At 40.7% G+C, this 21,126-nt stretch overlaps 1 protein-coding gene across 1 annotated transcript in view; it reads right to left on the bottom strand.

Moving 5' to 3' along the window:
- Positions 1-323: 323 nt before the first annotated feature.
- CCDC80 (coiled-coil domain containing 80) overlaps positions 324-21,126 on the bottom strand; it is a 34,068-nt gene continuing 13,265 nt past the window's right edge. Inside the window, exons 4-8 of the mRNA XM_032348894.1 lie at positions 13,077-13,213; positions 11,284-11,432; positions 4,810-4,913; positions 1,847-1,927; positions 324-827 (exon numbers count right to left, since the gene is read on the bottom strand). Coding sequence (XP_032204785.1) covers positions 481-827; positions 1,847-1,927; positions 4,810-4,913; positions 11,284-11,432; positions 13,077-13,213 — 818 coding nt within the window. The 3' untranslated portion in view covers positions 324-480. The remainder of the gene's footprint in view (positions 828-1,846; positions 1,928-4,809; positions 4,914-11,283; positions 11,433-13,076; positions 13,214-21,126) is intronic.

The following is a 21,126-nucleotide window of genomic DNA, read 5'->3' as shown; positions in this document are numbered from 1 at the left end:
TAAAGCAGAGCCATCTCAATCATTTCTAGACTGACATTTCCAAAAGTGTTAAGAAGCTGTTTCCTCTGTTATATGTGTTCAGATGTTTCCTGAAAACATCTGCACTGTGATCTTTAGTTTTATCAGTTTGACTTACCAATGAATACTTTTAAAAAAGTAAATGAGAGGTGTAAATACTTTTATATAGAATTTCATATTCCAAATAGTATCTATCATATAAGAAGAGGGAATTATCCATTCAGCCCCAGATCCCCTCCAATTAGAGAACTGGAGCATTCTTTTAAACATCTTTATGATTTAAGGTTTTAATAACAACTCACAAGTAGGCAAAAGTTTGCTATTTATTTAATTTTGAAAGAACACATAAAGAAAAAGGCGGGGAATGTAGGCAGTGTGGAAAAACTCCTTCACATAGCTGGCCACTTGTGGCTTTAACAACTGCGGGGGGACGTGGCTGGGGCTAAAGTTACGCATTTCTGTTCAGTAAGGGTATCCATGGTGGTAACTCTCATGATGACGGTAGTCATCCTGGTAACCATCCTGGTATCCTTGGTGGTAGCTATGGTAACCGTAGCCTGCGTACTCATCTTCTGGGCAGCGCATTCCCAGTGACTGCTGAATGGCCATTTCCTGTCTCCGGAGTTGCATGGAATCAATTAAATCATACACAATCACCATGGACCACATTGGGGAAGGATACCAGGATTTGACATTTCCATCTTTTCCAACAAGAAGCATGGAGAAGTACTCCGGGCTCACTTGAAAATAGTTCCGGATGTCTTTCACCAAATGGGCTGGTATGTCTTCTCGCTCCACAACAGAACTCCCTAGAACAGAGTTAGAAAAGTTGTTAGTGGATTGAACAGTCAGCCCTCAAGCAAAGATCAAAATGAGAAGAAATCACTATGAGAATAGGGAGAGGACCCATGAGTCCTTTGGTTCAGAATCCAATTAAAGAAGGTTGCTGTACTTTTTCCACTAGAAATTAAATGTCTCTGATGTTCTACAATATTATTAGTGTCAAACTTTGGGACATGTGATGTCTTTTTTATAGGAATGTTGCAAAATATAAAACCAGTCCTTTAATTTAATTCTGGCAAGATCAACTTCTTTCAAGTGTATCACGAACAAAGATTATATTGTTGATATTTCTAAGTTTATTTCCAATTAGCTTACTTACTTCTTTGCAAATTTGACTTTCCTTTCGATGCTTTTTTTAGAACAAAAATCTTATAACAAAAAAAATTTCTTAAAGGGGAAAATACCAATTACCTAAGATGTGGATACATGTATTTAAACTATTATGGGCAGTGAAAAGGGGGAGGGGGAGGAGGAGGGTACTGAAGCTTTCCGTGCCAAGGGGTTTATGCCACTATCTCTGGTGAAGATCTTGATCTTGCAAGGAAGAACTGATTTGCTTTCTGAAAACTCGAGTCACTAGTCATCTACTTTCAGCTTCTCTGAGCCTTTCTGTACTGAGCCCATGTATTAAAAGGGGATTAGTAAGATACGATCCATGAGCTTCATAAAATTATTGTGAGAATTAAATGAGGTGGCATAGATAAAAATGCTTCGTAAATCATACAGTCCTATGCAGATAAACAGCATTATTCTAGCTAAGAAAATGGTTACTTTTACTGCCACTTACGATTTTCTATTAAAAACAATATTAATGATTGCACCCTATTTCCCATTTATGTGCACATACACTCATGTGCACACACAAGGTGGATGAATTCAGTGAACTGCATTCACCTTAACGGTCCCTCACTGCTTGCATACCATTTAATATAATTTAATTTAATGTAACCGTAGTTCATAATGTTTTAAAAGAACAACACTTTACCATTAATTGGGAACAGTTCTAAAACTCCCCCAACTTCCTCTCCAACCCCTAAAAGTTTCAGAATGGTTATGTGGCGCAGACCTGGAAGGAGAAAGAAAACCACAACGTTGGTAAATCATCTTTTACCTTCAAAGGCCAATAGCTGACAATTAGGATTCTCTACATTAAAAAGAACATAACTTCATTAGGCAAAATACTCCATTTTTTTCTATTAAAAGAGTCATTAAATACTTTTAAAACCTTGAAAAAGACCTAATTTCAGATTTAGGATTAATAACAGGGTCAGATATTTTTTTTTGTTTTGTTTTTGCTCTGTTTGTAGATGGAAATAAAAGAATTTGCTCTTAAACTGTGGTTCTATTAAATAACAAACAAAAATGAAGCTGTCGGAACATTTAAATATCTGGGATGATCTGAGCTGATTCGAGTGCTGAGAAAAAGTCATGCCAGAGGTTATTAGGTGGATGATGTTTATTGGGCTAATTCAACTGTCTCTTGGAGGAAAAAGCAGAACCTATCCAGTGTGATTGTTAAAGGAATATTTCCAGCTTTCTTGCACAAAAATTTGTCAGTGTAAAGGGCAGGTTCTTACCACTTACTTAGAGGATTCAAAGGAGAAGCACTTAAGCACAGCGTGCTTCCTACCCACCGCTAAAGTTTCAGGAAAGGAGAGAAGGTCATGCCTTGGTAGCTTGTTGGAATTCTTTTGAGGATGAAGTGCACACCAAGGGATTCAGGAGAAAAAACACTGGAGGACAAGGGGGCTGCCAGTTCATCATATCAAGATTTCATATCATATCATTTCATATCATATCAAGACAAAATGTCAATCTATTTAGGGTCATAACTTGGGACTAATAATATGAATATCGATGGAGTTTATTGTTCAGAGGAGAAAACTGACAGTTGCCATGGCCTGAGGCTGTTTTAAGGAGGGGCTAAAATCCTAGCAAATGGCTATCCAAAAAAAAAAAAGTTTGTGGTCTTTGCTCTTCTCCCAGAGAAGTGAAGCATTCTGTTCTCCATGTCGTTGAATCATGTTTTCAAAAGGGAAGATCATGATTTAATTCTTCCTGGAAAATAAGACTTGTTTACATTTCCTGTATATTGCAAAAGGGTTTGCTTGCACTAATGTGATTTAAGTTCTGTGTGCAGAGATTAAATGAAACATCACCTAATAACTGTTTCAAAACTGTCTTTAGACAGCTGAAGTAAGCCATGATTTTATTTACATTCTTATTGTGAAGGGCTATTAACCGCTCTAAACTTCTGCCTTACCTAGCAACATTGGTGGCTACAAATAGTTTAAAATATACTTAAAATACAAAAAAACCCAACCTTATATATTGATATAAGTCATTATTTATTAACTTTGATAGTAGGACTATACATTAAATACTCATGAATTTTCTAGTTGTTTTTACTGTTATGAGCTTGTTGTCTACCTCTTTTGAGTTATTATTTTATATCTTAAAACTAAAATGTATTTAAATTTACAGATACTGAGTCATAGTAAAGACCCAGGCTCTGTTAATGCTTTACAAAACTTATACCTCCATTTTTTTAAATAAATTAAGCACGGTTTTATAACTAATAAATGATTCTTCTTCTTAGCAGAAGTATCAAAATAATGCTGATTCATCTGTAATCCAGTTAGAAATGGAATTTTTAAAGTCTGTGGCTTCTAGATACTCCCCCCTCCCACCAATGACTGTCAAAATTCTTCCTCTGTAGAAGTACATTTTAAATGAGATTTCAATTGTAAATTCCAGTTTTGAAACTGCCCTTAGCCCCTTGCTTCACCACTGATTTTAGTAGTAAGTTCTATGTACTATGCATTTTCCTTTGTATGCATCCTTATTCAAAATGATACTTTAGGTCACTAGGATAATAATTTTGGTAAAGAAAGCAAATGTTAGTTTTTAAAACACTGAGTAGTTCACTACAAAAAAAAATAATAAATAATAAACTATGTTTCTCTTTGACCTACTTGTCCTAAAATAAGATTCTGTTTGACAGATCTTGCTGTATTTTTTTTTTTAAGATTTCATTTATTTATTTGACAGACGGAGATCACAGAGAAGCAGGCAGAGAGAGAGGAGGAAGCAGGCTCCCTGCTGAGCAGAGAGCCCGATGCGGGGCTAGATCCAAAGACCCTGAGATCATGACCTGAGCCGAAGTCAGAGGCTTTTTTTTTTTTTAATTAAATTTATTTATTTTCAGCATAACAGTATTCATTGTTTTTTTCACCACACCCAGTGCTCCACGCAATCCGTGCCCTCTATAATACCCACCACCTGGTTCCCCAACCTCCCATCCCCCCCGCCACTTCAAACCCCTCAGATTGTTTTTCAGAGTCCATAGTCTCTCGAAGGCAGAGGCTTTAATCCACTGAGCCACCCAGGTGCCCCCTTGCTGTATTTTCTCTCCAATTATAGATCAAAATCCTTTTTAAGGGAATAGCGATATAGTACAGTTTGCTTCCATTAATATATTAATTCTCAAAGCCATTCCTGTTTTGCAGAAGACATTTAACCTACGGAGAATGACCCAGTGTTTATAGCTAAGTATTACCTAAGTATATGATGATACCTGAGTTTTAGAATGTTGAGACAAATTTTAAAAAACAACAACAACAACAAAAACCCCAAATAAACCAGAGGGTACATAATACAGATCACTAAAAGTAAAACAGCAGGTTTTTTCAAACACTTCAGTGAAGAACCCCAGAGAGGAGAATATTGAGGAAAAACAAAACAAAACAAAAACCCAAAAAAACCCTGCATTTGATGAAGGCTCCAGTCTGAAAGCAACTTTATGCTCAATACAACTGAGTAAGTGTCTGGGAATCTCCAGTCTGGACTGAGGAATATTTGGATGATCTAAGCTTCTATGTTCCATTTTAGAATTGACCAGGAAGAGGGTGGTATGGGAAAACAGTGATGACGAGGCTTCCCACTCACCAAAATTGCAGGCCTGGCCACTGAGGGCTGAGAGCTGTTGTGAATAGGCCCAGTCTTCATCATTAGGGGCAGAGATCACCAGCAACCGCCTCCTCCATCGGAACCTGGAAAAAACAGGAGGCCGTGATTACTGCTTCAAACAAGAGAGGCTAATGTAAGAAAGCAGTCACTTTGCCTGTCGGGGTTGCCTATGCCCAGAATAAAAAACACTGGCCCTTAGAAATATCTCATAGTTCCGCAAAGCCATTAAACTTCCTTTCCACATTTCTTGCAGTTTTTCTGTTATAACTTCATGGTCTGCCTACTGTGGCATTTGCATGAAGCATCAGGCATGAGTCTGGCCACCACACCCAGTAGGGTCACTTGGGGAGACATGAGGTCCTCAGATGCCATGAAGACTGGCCAAAATGGTATGTTATATAGTAACCACAGAAAGAGGGAATCAGAAGAACTGAAGAAAACTCAAGTTCTAATAGAGTTCACTAGGGCTTGGAGGGGGTCAAGAATCAAAGGTAGGGACAGAAATAGAGTAGAAAAAGAGAACTAAATTTAAAGTAGATGACAGTGACAGGAAGAAGGAAAATGGGGAAGTGGTTCAAAGAGTCAGGGAGGATTCCTGGGAAAACAAAGCCGAGGTATCTTTTTCGGTAGCCAGTGGTTCATCCATCGGCAAATGCAAGTTCTAAAAGGTAGCCTACCAACTAGAAAACCAACATTATAGAGCCCTCCTGCAAAGTGGAATGGGGCTACACCTTGAGCCTAGGATTTCAGCATATAATACAGTAAACCTGTTTCTGCTCTGACACTGTAGGGTAGTAGAAAACTTTTGTCTTATAACCTGAGTTCATGTTTTGTCACTGCTAACTTTTTGGGTTCCCTGAGCATGTCACGGAGTTCATCCAAGTCTCAGTTTTTCCTTATCTCTGAACCAAAAATAGCATTTACTTCAAAGAGCTCATAACTCCTAAGAATTAAATTAAAACCCATCAGTGTAAGTTGTCCACACGAGGGCATGGCTATAGATAGTGGCTGGATCTGTGGCCTTCTAGATGGAGGATGTTGTCTATGAAGAGACCTCAGACATTTATCTACCAAATGCCATATGGTAAGTGATTTAATCTTTTGTGTATCATTTCATAGCTCATGTTCATCTACACGGAAATCATTAGAGGTCAGTGAAGGCACAGCCTATTGTCTTCATTTGATGGATGACAAAATGAAGCTTAAAGAAGAGAAGTAATTTGCCAAACTAGTCAATCAAACAGTTGGTACTAATGGTTTCTCTAGTCTATCACCCTCAGAGATCCTGGTGCTTGGCTGATGCAGTCAGGGTCCCTCAGGAGATAGGAAGGAGAGGGTATGCATCTAAGGGCTAACAGTATGGAGTTGTCTCTAATTCCCCTTTCACTGGAGGGGGGAGGGGTTTTGCATTCTGCCTTCTGTGCAGACAACCGGGGGATGTTAGTACCCTCGCTGAGCTGGAAGCCAGTTGATTATATTCACGACTTCTCTCCCTGTGCCCATTCTAGCCTCACAGTGAACACAAGAGTTTTCAGCCCCAAAGAAAATGGCCTCTTGGGGGAATAGTGGTTTGGGTGAATGAGAGAAAATGATAGTCTGATGAAATACAACCTCTCAATGGGCGCCTGTAGCAAGGCTTGCCAAAAACTGCTTGCTGTGACATTACATTTGCTTCCTCTGCTTGTTTCTCTTCAAAGGGAAAGAAAAACTAAAATGTCCACTGAGAATAGGGAGATGAATGTATTTAGCATGGAGGAGGGGAGAGGAATGTCTGAGACTGTCCAAGACCTCCTGGGAAAGGGAACAGTGACTGCTGTCGGATCACAAACATGGGTCTCCTGTACCCTCCCTGCTTCCTTAGGAGACATGCCAGCCCAGCACTGCCCCGCCCCCACCCGGCCCCCAGCCAGCATCCAAACCAGGCCAGCCTTCCTGGCCTCACACAGTGCTGTAGGGTATCCTCGAAGGAGCTATTTTGGGTGAGGTATATTTTGGCTTGTTTACCGGTGTGCACCACTGGATGCTGTCCTGATTAGACAGGGACAGGATCTGAGACTCCCTGTCGCAGACACAACCAGGCAAAGGTCATTTCCCCTAAGGAATGATTCTTTCTCCCACGGACCTTTAAGATATGAGGCTCCAGCTTGCAACACTGAAGGAAATAACTTCCACAGAGTGTAACAAGAGATGTCAGTGTGGCCCAGATCCTTATTTCGGACAAATTGTTCTCCTGTCACTTTAACGTATCAGTAAATAAAAATTCTATGAGCTGTATGTGTGTTTGCTTCTCTTAACTGGCACTCCCAAATTAGTGTACATTTGCCCACTCTTTGGGGCTTTTGTCTCAGAGGAACATAATTATAGCCTGAACCAGATGAGTGTCACTGAAGACCAGACCGGCTTCAGAGTCTGGTCAGCTGAAACCAGGCTGTGTAGACTCACCAACAACTCAGCAAATGTGAAGGAAAATTCCGATTGGATATTCATTTATTTATAGAACTTCTATTTAAAAAAAAATTTTTTTTTCCCCGTTCTCTCTGCCTGGTTTCAATCCTGAGGTGTTTACTAAATCTCCTCCGACCTCTCCCTTCATGACAAAGTTTTCTAACTAGGAGCTGAATAATTGGTCCTAACACTACCGATAGCCAGCATTCGTTGATTACTCACTTGCACTAACTTGTGGTCCATCTTTACCTTTATTTTTTCTTGTTGTTTATTTTTTTACAAGATTTTATTTATTCTTTTGACAGAGAAATAGAGAGAGCCAGAGAGCAGAAATGGGGGGAATGGCAGAGGGAGATGTAGAAGCAGGCTCCCCCGCCAAGCAGGGCATCAGATGCGGGGCTCCATCACAGGACCCTGGCTGGGATCATGACCTGAGCTAAAGCAGGCGCTTAATGGACTGAACCATCCAGATGCCCCATCCCCCATCATTACCTCTAGTACTGAATTTACCTTTCACAACAATCTTAGGAATAGGTACACTTATTATTCACATTTTACAAATGAAGAACTAAAACCTGGAGAAGTTAAGTCATCAGCCCAAGGTCCCACAGCTAATACATGGAGATGCCAGGAATCTAACTCAGGAATCTACTCATGCCTCTAGGTAATAATACAAAATTCCGCTTTGATTTTTAAGATCAATGAGAATTATCAGCACAGTGATTGCATGAGTTGTGACCACAAATCATGCACAGTTATAGGACATCCAAATTAGAATTGCATCCATTCTGAGTATCTGCAGCAGATGCCTTTTCCTGACATAGTACCGAATACCTAAAAGACTCTGACATTCGAAGGAAAATACATTTACATATCATAGTGTCCTGGTCAGTACAAAAGGTTTTAGATGAAAAATGTGCATACAAGTCTTAAAAATCAAAGATAGGCCAGATTCAGATGTGTGATCAGCCAGAATGAATGCTGCAAGATTTGTGTGTGATTGAAATTGAGATAATGTCAAGCTTTTCCTGTCAAGGTTTGAAACCCATGACACAGTAATTATAAAAAGACAGTCTGCCTGGAGATGGTAGGAAAAATCTCTCAGAATGTCTCTAGCTGCAGGTCTCCCGGCTGGCCCAAATCCTTGGCTATAAATAACAATAATGAACTGGGTGGTAACTGTCTGCTGTTGAGGACAGGTGACTTGAGTTTACAGGTAAGCATCTTTTAGTCCTGGAAAATTTAGAACTAAGAAGAAAAGGTTTTCAAAGAATCATAGCGATAATCCATATTTCTAAGAAGGATCCTGGTCTTTATAAACATAATTTATGTTATTGTGAAATTTAAGAGAATTTGGTTTAATAAAATGACAACCCTAAGACTATGATTAGAATGTGTAATTGAGTGATTGGCTTAGATGTGTGTTTCTAAGTCGCGTGCAGTTACTGGAATATCTGAGAAAACATTGGATTTACTGTATTTACAAGATTACTGGATCATTTAAGTATTCAGCAAGGTTTTGTTTGTTTATGTCAAACAATTCAAAAATACATATTAGGGGCGCCTGGATGGCTCAGTGGGTTAAGCCGCTGCCTTTGGCTCAGGTCATGATCTCAGGGTCCTGGGATCGAGTCCCGTATCAGGCTCTCTGCTCAGCAGGGAGCGTGCTTCCCTCTCTCTGTCTCTCTGCCTGCCTCTCTGCCTACTTGTGATCTCTCTCTGTCAAATAAATAAATAAAATATTTTTAAAAAATACATATTAAATGTAAAAATGGCTGTTTGAAATAATAAAATTGTTTAATTATGGTATTTGTAAGCAAGATCAAACATTATTCAAAGCCCCTTAAAAATGATAGCTAAAGTTTTCTAGGTTATAAATAGAATAATACAATTTAAAAACCTAACTTAAAAGTTTAAGAGAGAACTGTGGTCTTCAATGTATTACTTGGGTATATTTGACTCTAATTGTGAAAATCAAAACTGAACTAAGAATCTTGTCTGCCACAAGAAAGGTGGAAGGAAGGAAGGAAGGAAGGTGGGGGGGTGGGGGGGGAAGGAAGGGGAGTGCAGGGGAAGGAAGGAAAAGGAAGAAAAACACCTCAAGGGTGACAGAAAGGTTTTCTCATCAATCCTGTAAGTCAGTGCCATCGAGAGGGATGACCCTGGACCAGAAGCTAATGTTTCAGTGCCCCCAAGACTAGACAAAAAGCCATCTGCCCAGTGGAGTGTTAGAGCCCTTTCTTAGCCAAGAGACTGGCTGGAAGACTGAGCTGAACCTTAAGTCCTTATAAAGGCACACCCCTTCTGTCTTCAGTCCAGATGCTTGCACTACCCTGAAAATTTGAATGAAGGAAGAACCTCAAGTTCCTTTCAGTTCTGAAATCCTGCGGTTTTAGGGATGTCTCCCTTTGCTTCAAACTCTGGGCTTCTGGCTCCAAGACTAAAAATAATTCACATTATATTTTCAAAAGGAGTATCAGATAAGAATGTGAACTTTAGGAGCCAGATTGTCCTGGGGCCACTGAGTCCTAGAGCTGGCACTAGCTCAATGTTGACCAAAAGTTAGTTACTTAATCTCCATTAGCCTCAGTTGTCCCATCTGCACCATAGCTATAGTTACAGTATTCAGATCCTAGGGTAGTTTATAAAGATTAAAGTTGGAAAGGAAGATGAAGTGCTTGGCACAGAGGTGAGCATACAAAAAGTGGTCACTTAGGGCACCTGGATGGCTCAGTTAGGTGTCCGACTGTTGATTTTGGCTCAGGTCATAATCTCAGGGTCATGAGATGGAGCCCCTATTGGGCTTTCTGCTGGGTGTGAAGCCTGCTTAAGATTTTCTCTCTCCCTTTCCCTCTGCCCCTCCCCCGGCTATAGTACATGCACTCTCTCAAAGAAAAAAAAAGTGATCCCAGCAACCCTGGGATGTAGTCTGTAGTCAGATCTACTTGCTGATATTCTCCTTTATGGGTGAAATTTTTAAGGCAGGTTAATTGAGAAGCATAGAGAAATCAACATAGCCAGTAAATTGCAGGCCCCAAACTTGGATGAACAAGAAGTCCTATGCTCTTTACACATCATGAGGTTCTCTTTTAAGAGACCCAAGCTTCCTGAATCTAGAGGAATTCAGATGATCTATCCACTTACTAGTCATAGCATTCTTGATTTTCCAACTCATGAATGGAGAATACACAGGAAGTTAACAGTTTCCAAGTTAATGAGACTCCAAGTAAGTTCTTGCTCCATTTCTGGAGTGTCTTGGCCACACAGTGTAACTAGGTGTGGGAGGTGAGGAGAGGAGATGTTCCACTGAGATTTCTGTGCCTTCATTTGCTGTGGGAGGAATTTCTGCAGTTTTCACCTTCTAGATCCCCAAAAGACCTGTAGAATTTTTATCCAACATGAGGGAAGTGATGGAGAAGGAAGAAAGTAGAGCAATTTTCTAAGACAATCTTCTCCATGTATTTATTGAAATTTTCATACAATGGTTTTCAATAAACCCTACTCCTCATTGAATCAGGGAGCTGGGTCAAGAGGATTTCTTCTTTTGAGGTCCTAGAGGGGGTTTTTGTTGTTTTCTGAAGAGTTAGAAAGAAGCAGAAAATCAAGGAGAGTGTTCCAAATCCTGTTTGGAACCAGAGTATCCTAATAAATAAACATGTAAAATAAAAACGCTGTATACAAAGCCCTCTAAATTCACTGGTGGAATAAATGAAATCTCCCGGGTCAGAATTCTCTATTCTGTGCCCCAAGAGGAGCAGAAAGAAAGAAAAGACCTATCCAAAGCCACCAAATCAACAATCAAGCTTGGAGCTGACCCCAGTCAACATTATAACCAGAGCACTTTCAACAGGAAAAGACTAAGCCCTGTGGCCAGGGGCTATGAAGCAGACAGACATTTCACCAGGGAGGGTCTGCACACAGGTCTACTTCATGTTTCCTTGATCTTTTTATTAGCTCACCCAGAACACCTTCCCACCTGCCTCCTCAGGGTCTCCAAAAGTGGGATACCTGGATAGGAAGTTCTCCAATGACTGCTTCTTGTCTTCCTTACAAGCAATGCCCTCCTTCTTCTGCTTTTCCATGTCTTTGATACGGGACTGGAATGTATCAATCAAATCGAACACGGACTTCATTGATATAGGCACTTCATAGTATTGCTGTTTCAGAAAGAATAGAAAGCATATAGTGTATAAGGGTGTTTCTTCCCTATGTTTGAAGGATAGAGAGCCTGGGAGAACTCAGGAGAGCACTGGAGAAATCAGAGCCTGGAGGGTACATTGATTAATAAACTAAACTCTCTTCTTCAAAAGTACCTCTGCTGATGCTTTGAGGTTCAGAATCCATGAAACAACTGTCCCTTACCTTTTATGAGAATTTCTTAATTGCATATGTTTGTTGGAAAGGGTCCATGCCTTCCTCATTACATGTATCTTAGGTTTGCTTCCCTATCTCTGGGACTAAACTGATTCCTATTCACTGCACAACTGGAGAGAAGATAAGAAATACTGTAACCAACATGGGAATGGAATAACCTTTTAGAGCACCTGACATGAACTATAATGGTAATTTTGCACTATGAGGAGGACTGTTCTTTGACCATCAGGAATCTACATACACTCTTTGTGATTCCCAGAGACTGTTTTATTGAGCAAGCGTCACTTAAAATTAGGTCATGTTTGTATATGTATTCTTAGAAAAAAGTTGGAATCCAGCTTCAAGATAATGCCATTCAGTTTCTTGGATCCTAGCTGTCTGGACTTCCAATAGCAACCTAAGATGGATTTGAGGGCTGGCTGAGCAGAGGCAATGTAGACTAGAGAGAAGTCTGGACCTAGCTTGGAGCTATGCCTCCAGTGGGAATTGAGTAAACTACAATGTGAGAGCTGTCAGAGACCTTTGTATCCATCTAGCCCAGCCTTAGAGGTGGGGCAACACAAGTGAGGAATGGATTAATAAATGGACCGCTCTCCAGATCCAGAAGAATAGTGCAGGATGGATCAGCTATTTTGGTAGCCCTGGTGACCTTTTCCCTGATGATTTTCACGTAGCATGGTATGCTATTGGTGTACAAGAATAGTTCAGAGATGGGATCTGGAGCTCACCCACATGGGTAGGAAGCACAATGCTAACTGGGTGAAGTTGGGCAAGTTACTTAACCACTCTGGGCCTCTCTTTTTCTTCTGGGAAATAAAAGTAATATTTGTTATTTATCTCAGAAGTTTGGGATAGGGATTGTAAAGGGTTGAGGTGAGTGCCTGTCATGTGGGAAACACTTAATAAAGTTAGATATTTTTGCTACTATTTTTATAATTATTATTATCGTTACTACATGGCACAGTTTTTCATGCCTCAGAACTTCTGTTCCTAAGCATAGGAAGAAAGTAGGTATAAAACTCTGCTATCTTGTCCATGTTGAATCAGAAGGTAAACTTCCAGGCCCTTCCAGAGTAGGTCATGTTCAATCTGGCTTTCCTGAAGGAAGAAGCCAAATACTCTTCACCTTTTATCCCTTGCGTCTGGCAAATCATAGCTATTCAACCAGTATTTGATGAATGCTTGACACTGAATTTGGTCTGAGTCAAACCGCTGGGCCACAGGAGGCCATCCAACCAAGATCTTTCATAGACTGCATTTCTAGGCACAAATTCTATAAGGTAATGTGGAATATCTGAATCATTCCCAAACCTTTCCACCTATAAAATAATTTGTACTATTCATATGTCTAATAGATTCACTGGCAAAAAAATTCCAAGTTGTATTCAAAGGCATATAACTGTATCACCTAAAACAGAAACCCATACCTTGACTCTCAGGTCCACATCTGTTAGCACCATGAAGAAGTCATTATAGGTCATTCCGTACTCTTTCCTCAGCTCACCAATGAGATGCTGGTCTACCAAGTCCTCATCATCCACCACTCGCATGGGTTTTTCATTATCTTAAGGCAAATGAAATGTGAATAAATATAGATATGACAAGACAGAAATAAGTGGGAAGCGAATGGGTGATGGCTCCCAGTCTCCATCCTGAGTTAATTAGAACAGCTTTCATTAATTGCACACATTCAACTAACATTCTATTTGAACAAAAGTTTCCCAAGTGGATAAGTAAATACAGAAATAAATGAATAAACTAATTTTAAAAGTCAGTATTCTACAGATGATCAAGCCCCACCTCTGCCTACCTTGGTCGTAGTGAATCAGAAAGCACAAAGTGAGAGTGAAGGCAGCTGAGTCATCCCTGGAAGATGACTGCCAATTCCACCCTGGGAATGAGTCATCACTCCACCTCACCAAGGAGTTTTTAAATTTATTTTAGTTTTATTTACTTAGTTGAGTCTAAAATCTGTGTCTTTTCTTCACTTTTATTAGAGAATCACTTTGGAACTCAGTGAACTATGTTGTTGCTATAGAGAAAAATAACCCTATGTTCAAGCCTGGCCACAGGTTCATTTTAACTCCAGAAATGTAGGGCTTTTTATAATACAAATGTTGTAAGTGAATACCATTTCCAGCCAAGTGCTACTAAATGTATGGTAGTTTTTAACCATTATGTATTTTTTAACATTAAATCCTAAAAATAAATTATTATAATTTGAAATGGTTCTTAAAGATGTCACTAGGTTGATGAGAAGTATGAACCTGGCAACTCCTACGTCTCTGGAAATGATTTTCACATTTCTGAGATGAAAATGCTACTTCCTTCCCTTTTACGTCCCAGTGTTTCCCTCAACCCTATAAAAAACTTTCCTCTCCAAAATAATCCCCTGTCCTTAAAATAATGTGAAAAAAATTAAAGTTAGCAAATATGTGATAATAGATCTATTAGTGAAAAGACTCTACTAGTTACTATCCGCATTACTACTCAGTGAGTAATATCATAGTAGAAACAACCTCAGCTTTGCAGATACAGAGCTTATAAAGCTTGAGTACCATAGACCATTACTCTTTTACGGATAAAAAGGGGATGATTACAAGTTAACTGTTACTTTGATTTATTTGATGAGGATCACTGAGAGTATACCAACAAGGAACTTGATTTCCCCCAAAGAAGATCAAAACACAAAGAGAAAGAACCAATTTTCCTCCCCAAGATTGGGACAGTTCTTTATGGAGCAGGTTCAAAGGCATGGGAGCTGATAGCTTATATGAGGACCAAGCACTGTCTGCAAAATGAAAAATGACATGCTTCATGCATATAAACTATTTTTAAATGCACATTTTTGATGCCATTAATTAACTACAAAATGATGAAAAAGAATTGCCAGATTCATGTTGGTTTTTGTTTAATATGTCTCATTGGGAAAAAAAAAGCTGAAGAAAATGCATAGTGGATGTTATTCTTGGTTAAAAGGAAATAAAAAAAGAAAACACATATGCACAGGAATAGACACCAGAGAATGTCCAGAAGGACAACTGGCTGGTAACGACGGCTGCCTCTAGGAAATGGAAAAGGTGAGGTGGAAACGTTCACTGTTTATTCCACACATGGCTATAGTAGTTAAAATTTAACAAAGAGGGGTGCCTGGGTGGCTCAGGGGGTTAAAGCCTCTGCCTTCGGCTCAGCTCATGATCCCAGGGTCCTGGGATTGAGCCCCGCATCGGGCTCTCTGTTCAGCAGGGAGCCTGCTTCCCCCACTTTCTCTCTCTGCCTGCCTCTCTGCCTACTGTCATCTCTGTCAAATAAATAAATAAAATCTTTAAAAAAAATTTAACAAGAAACATAGTTTATACTTAATAATAAGGTAAATCATTAAAAACTGATTTCAAAAATATTTTTAACAACTGATTATTTTAAAACTTGACAAACCAAGTTTTATCTAGAACCTAGGGATCACCATTTTTAACTCCCAACATACAGTCATTTTTGCTTTTGTTCATTCAACAAAATATTTGTTGTCAGTGCCCTGAGCTAAGTCTATGCTGGGCCCTGGATTCAGCGATAAGTAACTTGGTTGGAGTTCAAGTTCCTAATTAGAATCAAAATTAGACCATTATATCTACCTAACAGAGAAAGCTACAAAAATCACTGAATGGATAATGAGATGGAAGGAAGTTGGAGGTTGTAGCAGATTTCAAAGGCGGCCCCTATTCACCACCCTCTCCATATTTAGACTCTTGGCTCAGTAACTGCAGCTCCTCATTAAGGTGAATGAGTTAAACTGTCCTGCCTCCTGATTCTCAGGTCATCTATACAACTTGCTTTGGCCAACGCTAGCTGATGTCAGCACGAATGACAGAACTGGGCCTGTACATTTGGGATTGCTCTTGCCTCTACCATGGCCATTAGAACAACACCCACACTAGCCTTCTGAAGGGTAAGATACACCAACTTACCCTGGCCTCAGCCCAGACAGGGCCACTCCAGATCAGTCAACACCAGTTGGCCCGTGAAGTGATCAAGTCCAACTAAAATCAGCAGGACTGCAAGTACATGGACCAGTCTCGCTGAGGCCCACCAAACCCTACCCAGATGAGCAGAACCATACAGATGTGTGACTCAATGTTTAATAATTACATGCCACTGAAGTATGCGGGTCTTCATTACAAAACCTTATTGTGCTAATAGAGAAGTGGTGCAAGTGTTATCTGGCACAATCCAGTCACATTATTGAGAAAAAATAATATTGGGAACATATGAAACAGGAACTAATGCAGACCCTGTGGTTTGCTGTCTAGATCCCACCTTCAGAAGCAAGGTCACTGTGGAGAGAGCTGACTCCCTGTCTGGAAATCACTCTCCTTAGGAAAGAGCTGCCTTTGCCCCAAGTCACACTCTGACTAGGGGGCAGCCCACATTCAGATCTAAAAGATGTCCCCCTTGCCTCGAAGGGGACCACTCTAAAGAGTTGACGGCAGTACAATTAAAATTCCCTCTCTGTTCTCTTGTATCCCTCACCTCTCATAAGCATCATTCCTGAAAACACTCCCCATTCACCCTGTGCATGTAAATCTCAGAGTCTCAAGTTTTTTTTACCAGAGGATAAACCTATCACAGAGTCCATGAGGGGAGCAACTTGCTCAAGTTCACATCACTAGTTAGTAACAGAGTGAAGGGTAAGCCTCAGGTAATATGACCTCACTCTTCTCTAGCGTTCTCTTTAGTTGGCCAAAATATGTCTCACTCAAGGATAGATTGGACCTATAACCAAAATTTAAGCCAAACTTTGCTCTAACTAGGATATAACAAGAAACCAATTTCATGGTCTGGTTTTTCTTTTCAACTGAAATATTTTCTGAAACCGTTTTGATGCGACATCAAACATAAAACACTTTACATTTCCAGACTACAGAATATCTAACATCCCAAATGAATGTTTGTGTCAAGGAAGAGCATCTGCGCCCCCCCCCCCCCAAAAACAATGAAAGCACTGATCAACCGTGGCTGCAAGGATGGGCGCAACTCTCCGCCGGAGCTCCCCTCTGGCCCAATTCTGAGCAAGGTACAGGCAAGGCCAACTCCCAGCTCCAGCTACCTCCCTGTCCCAGGTCTCTGTTATGCTCTGCATGGATTCTCAGTCAGGGCTGAGATGGAACTGGGTGAGCACAAGGCTCTCTTCGGGCTGGAAATGCAGCATAAATCTGCCAGCTTCTTGTTCTATTTATCCAAGTTTTGCCAAAGCTCTCCAGTCCTCATTCACAGGGCTTAGAAGCAAACATTCTTTAGGACACATCCTATAAACAGTCCACATGGTCTTGATCCCACTAAAAGGATTCCCAGACCCAGATCCATTTGGTGGGATTTGTCTATCCCAAACAGATTGTCCCTGACCCAAGGTGACTGAGGAGGGACAGAAGGGAGCGTGAAATCTATTACATGCTGGTGGGGACCTGTCCTGCAAGGGGGGCATCAGCCTGGCTTTCCATCCTTGAAGGATCTCAATTCCAAAAGTCAGTGGCCAATTTCAGGTAGTGGTAGTTTCCTTCACGTCTTTGTTCTTTTATGTCTGACTACAGACAGTAATGACCCCACAGAAACTTTCAGCTCCAGCCACAACTTATTAATCATCAAATGTGTACCAGGCATTATGTTCAAAGCTTCCATCCATGATGGCTTCTCCTCTGTTGGTATTCATGGTATATCTCCTCCTCCCACCTGTCCTACCTGAGTTTAGGCATTTGACCAATGTCCCTGGACAGCATCAGCTTCTCTGCTGCTTCAGGAGTTGATCTCCTCCGGCAGTTTTTCAAAGCATGTTCCACTGTCTACTTTTATCACAATCACCTGGGGCACCAGTTAACATTACAATCCTTGGATCCAGACCAATTCGATCCGAGTGGCTAGTGGTGAGGTCCAGGAATCTGCATTTCTTTTAAAGATTTATTTATTAATTTATTTGAGAGAGAGCATGAGCAGAAGGGGCAGTGGGAAAGGGAAAGAAATCTCAAGCAGACTCTATGCTAAGCCTGGAGCCTGACTCAGAGCTCGATCTCACGAAACTGAGATCACAACCCCAGTGGACAGCGAGAGTCGGACAGTGTGTCACCCAGGCATCCCAGGAATCTGCATTTTAACACGTTTTCTGGGTGATTATTATGCAGTCTAAGGACAGAGAACAAGGACAGGATAAAATCCAAATCCTAGACTTAGCAGCAAGGGCACTTCTGCTAGATTCAGCCTATCTTAGCTAGCTGATCTCTTAAGTCTTCCAAATATCACGCTCCAGCCTCTCTTTTCGGTTTCTAGAAATATGCCTTCTCTTTCTGGAATGCTATTCCTATCCTTGTCCACATGGGAACAAATTACCTGTCGACTTGTCTCTACCTCATCTGTGCACTCACAACACTTTTCTACACGTTTCTGCAATCATGCCTATCACCTTGCATCGCAACCAGTGATTGTGCATCTGCCTTCCCACTAGATATGAGCATTTCATCAATAGGGACTGACTTTGACCACCTTCTAAATCCTGTAGCCTGGCACACGTAAACACTAGGTACAGATTTGATAATCATGAAATCTCTCCCCTAAGAAGGATGTCACATTAAAAAAAAAAAAAAAAAAAAGTAGTGAAGGGTAGAGTAAAGAAGGTGAGCAATTCTGAGTCTCTGTAGAGAACCCACCATCAAACCCTTGCACTTCCTCTATCTTGTGAGCCTGTAACACAGCCAGTCTAAGTGTAATAGGAGAAAACTCACCCTATAGATTTATTTTCTTAATCTGGGTTTTCAAGTATGAGGTCTCATAATGGCATTAATCATATTTTTTATTTTCTATATATTATGATCTTTTGACATCTTAAAAACCCTTTCTGACTGGGGAGAGACTGCCCCTCCCAAGGCTAGCCAATTCTTAGAGACAACAACAACAAAATAATAAAAATAAAAAATTTCTTCTGCCATTGGAAGAGCTTAACCCTCCATCACTTTCCTCAAGCACTTGTTTCGTATGGTTGACTTATCAAGTGCTTTTCGCCCCTTGATCATCAGGGCTTGATCTTGACACTGACACACTTGAGAGGCAGGAGGGCAGTGAAATGGGATGACTGAACAAGGTGGGGGCGTGCTTGCCAGCTTCGAAGGCACACAGTGATTGATAATCGGAGACTGAATAAACAGAGAGGGACACCCAGCCAGGATCTGGAAATCTGATCACTCACGCAGCCTGGCCTCCCAGCACAAGGTGGCAGAGTCTAGAGAAGGCAACTTCCAGACTTTGTCACCATGATGAAAGGAAGAGTTGGGGCAAAGGGTCAAATTTTCAGGTGCTCCCCAGGGAAAGTGACATTTCTGCATTGTTACGGAGTCAGTGAGGCTTGTCCATAAGAAACAATTCTCTTCAACAGAATTAGAGACAGAAAGGGAATATTTAGGCTGAGATGGAATCTGTTGTTCTCACCTATAAAAGGTATTTTAGAAACTCACCCATGACTTCCTTGCTCGTATGACTATGAAATCACTTTCTGTCCTGTTGTTACATTCCAGCCCCATCCCCATCAACTTTCCACCCCCCTTTTCATACACTCAAACTCTTCCTCTTTCAAAGGAAGTTTTCAAAGAACTTTTTTTTGTCCATAAAAAGTCCTATCTGTTCTAACCCTTAAAAGCTGGTGATTGGATATCAGTGTCAAATATTTTTTTTATCCCTGTATCTTTCTAAGTGAGGAACATACTTCCTGTGTTTTCCCCATATTTCTCTTTCCATTCTGCAGTAAAGTGCCTTTATTATTAATTTTTTTTAAAATTTATTTGAGAGAGAGGGAGCATGAGAGAGAGAGAGTGAAAGTAACAGCAAAGCTGAGAGGCAGAGGGGGAGGGAGAAGGAGAAGCAGACTCCCTACTGATGCCAGGCTCAATCCCAGGACCCTGGGATCATGACCTGAGCGGAAGGCAGATGCTTAACCGACTAAACCATACAGGCGCCCCAGCAAATTGCCTTTAGCCAGCTACTTCTTTCTCTCTGGCCCTCTCTGTCAATTATCCATCCTCTTCATATGTACACCAATTTTTCTGTCCAATTGATATTTTAAGTACCAATAACAACTGAGAATGCTTTTGTGTGTTGTATCTTTCTAAACTCTCCTGTATAATGTTATTTTGGATGGCAAAACCACAGGGGCTTAGTCTGCATTGTAATTTGCTCAGGCATGAGTGACTTTCATTAGGCTAATGACTGAAATCTTAAGGTAAATTTCTAGGTATTTGTAGGTCCATCACCTATAGTCCAAATACATTTAGCAAAATAGACCAGTTGGTGAGTACAGCCCACAGTGTAGTTGGATGTGGGGCTCTCTTTTTAGGGCCCAGTATAAGTCTGGAAGAGTAGAGAGCACTTGATTTATTTTTAAAGAAAGTAAGGCCATCTGATAGATTTCCAGCTGAAAATTGGTCAAGGCTAGAGTTTGGTTCACTGAGTCCATGGTGCACGCCAATTCCTGTTTTCCCATGGCTGGATCCCAGTCTTGGCTGAAAGTTCTACAGCCTTTCCCATAAGGAGGGTAAACTGGGACATAACACAAGGAGAGAAAGGCCTTCCAGGAATTAAATGAGGATCAAAAATGAAGCCGCGCCCCGCCCCCAGATGATGTCCAAGCTAACATTCAGTTAGAGGCAAACACCCAATGCACAACACCTGACTTCCAATAGGGCAGGAAAAAACCCCTCAGTGCCTCTACAGCCTATATTCAATCCAGATGTCTAAAAAACAGCAGGATTAATGCTAAAAATTTGCCAAGGCAGCACCAGATGCCTTTAACAGTTGGGACCACATAGAGGCTGAAGTAGAACATATAATGATTTTTCCAAGCTTCTTTGAAATGAGGAATGAGGATTCTTTGTGTAAGGGTTGGTGGGCAACACAGTTGACACTGGGAACACCTGGCAGGGGAGGCCTTTCATCACCAGCCAGCACCAGTTTCTGCACTGGACTGAATACCTATTTCCTCTCTAGACATCTGGACTGTAATTAAGCTCACTGGCTCTTACTACTATTTGAAAAATCCAGAAGTAAATGGCTGAATCTCAGTTAAACACTAAATAGGTGGCTTTGCAGTCTTAATCTTCTGGGCTTTGGTTTTGTTACCAGGAATCATAATGCACCTGGTGACCTGGAAGGTCAGTTGTGAGGGTTCCCTGTCAACATTCTGTCATTGGCAGAAAGCAGTTCCAAGTTCTTTTTAATCATAGGTGCTCTAGTCCCTGTGACAGTTCACTGATCTCCAGATCATATAATAGTATTTTTTATATGACAGATATTTATAGGCGTTATCTTACTAAATCCTCACCATAGCCCGTGAAATAGGTTTCATTATTTTCTAGGGTGAGGTTTAGGAACCAACTTACCCAAAGTCACACAACAGATAAGTTAGGACTGTGGATTTGAACTGGTCTGACTCTAGAACTTCTTTTCTGT

The sequence above is a fragment of the Mustela erminea genome, chromosome 1, assembly GCF_009829155.1.
Source record: "Mustela erminea isolate mMusErm1 chromosome 1, mMusErm1.Pri, whole genome shotgun sequence".
Taxonomy (NCBI): domain Eukaryota; kingdom Metazoa; phylum Chordata; class Mammalia; order Carnivora; family Mustelidae; genus Mustela; species Mustela erminea.
The sequence above is the reverse complement of the archived record's forward strand: the minus strand, read 5'-3'. Positions and strand labels throughout refer to the sequence as shown.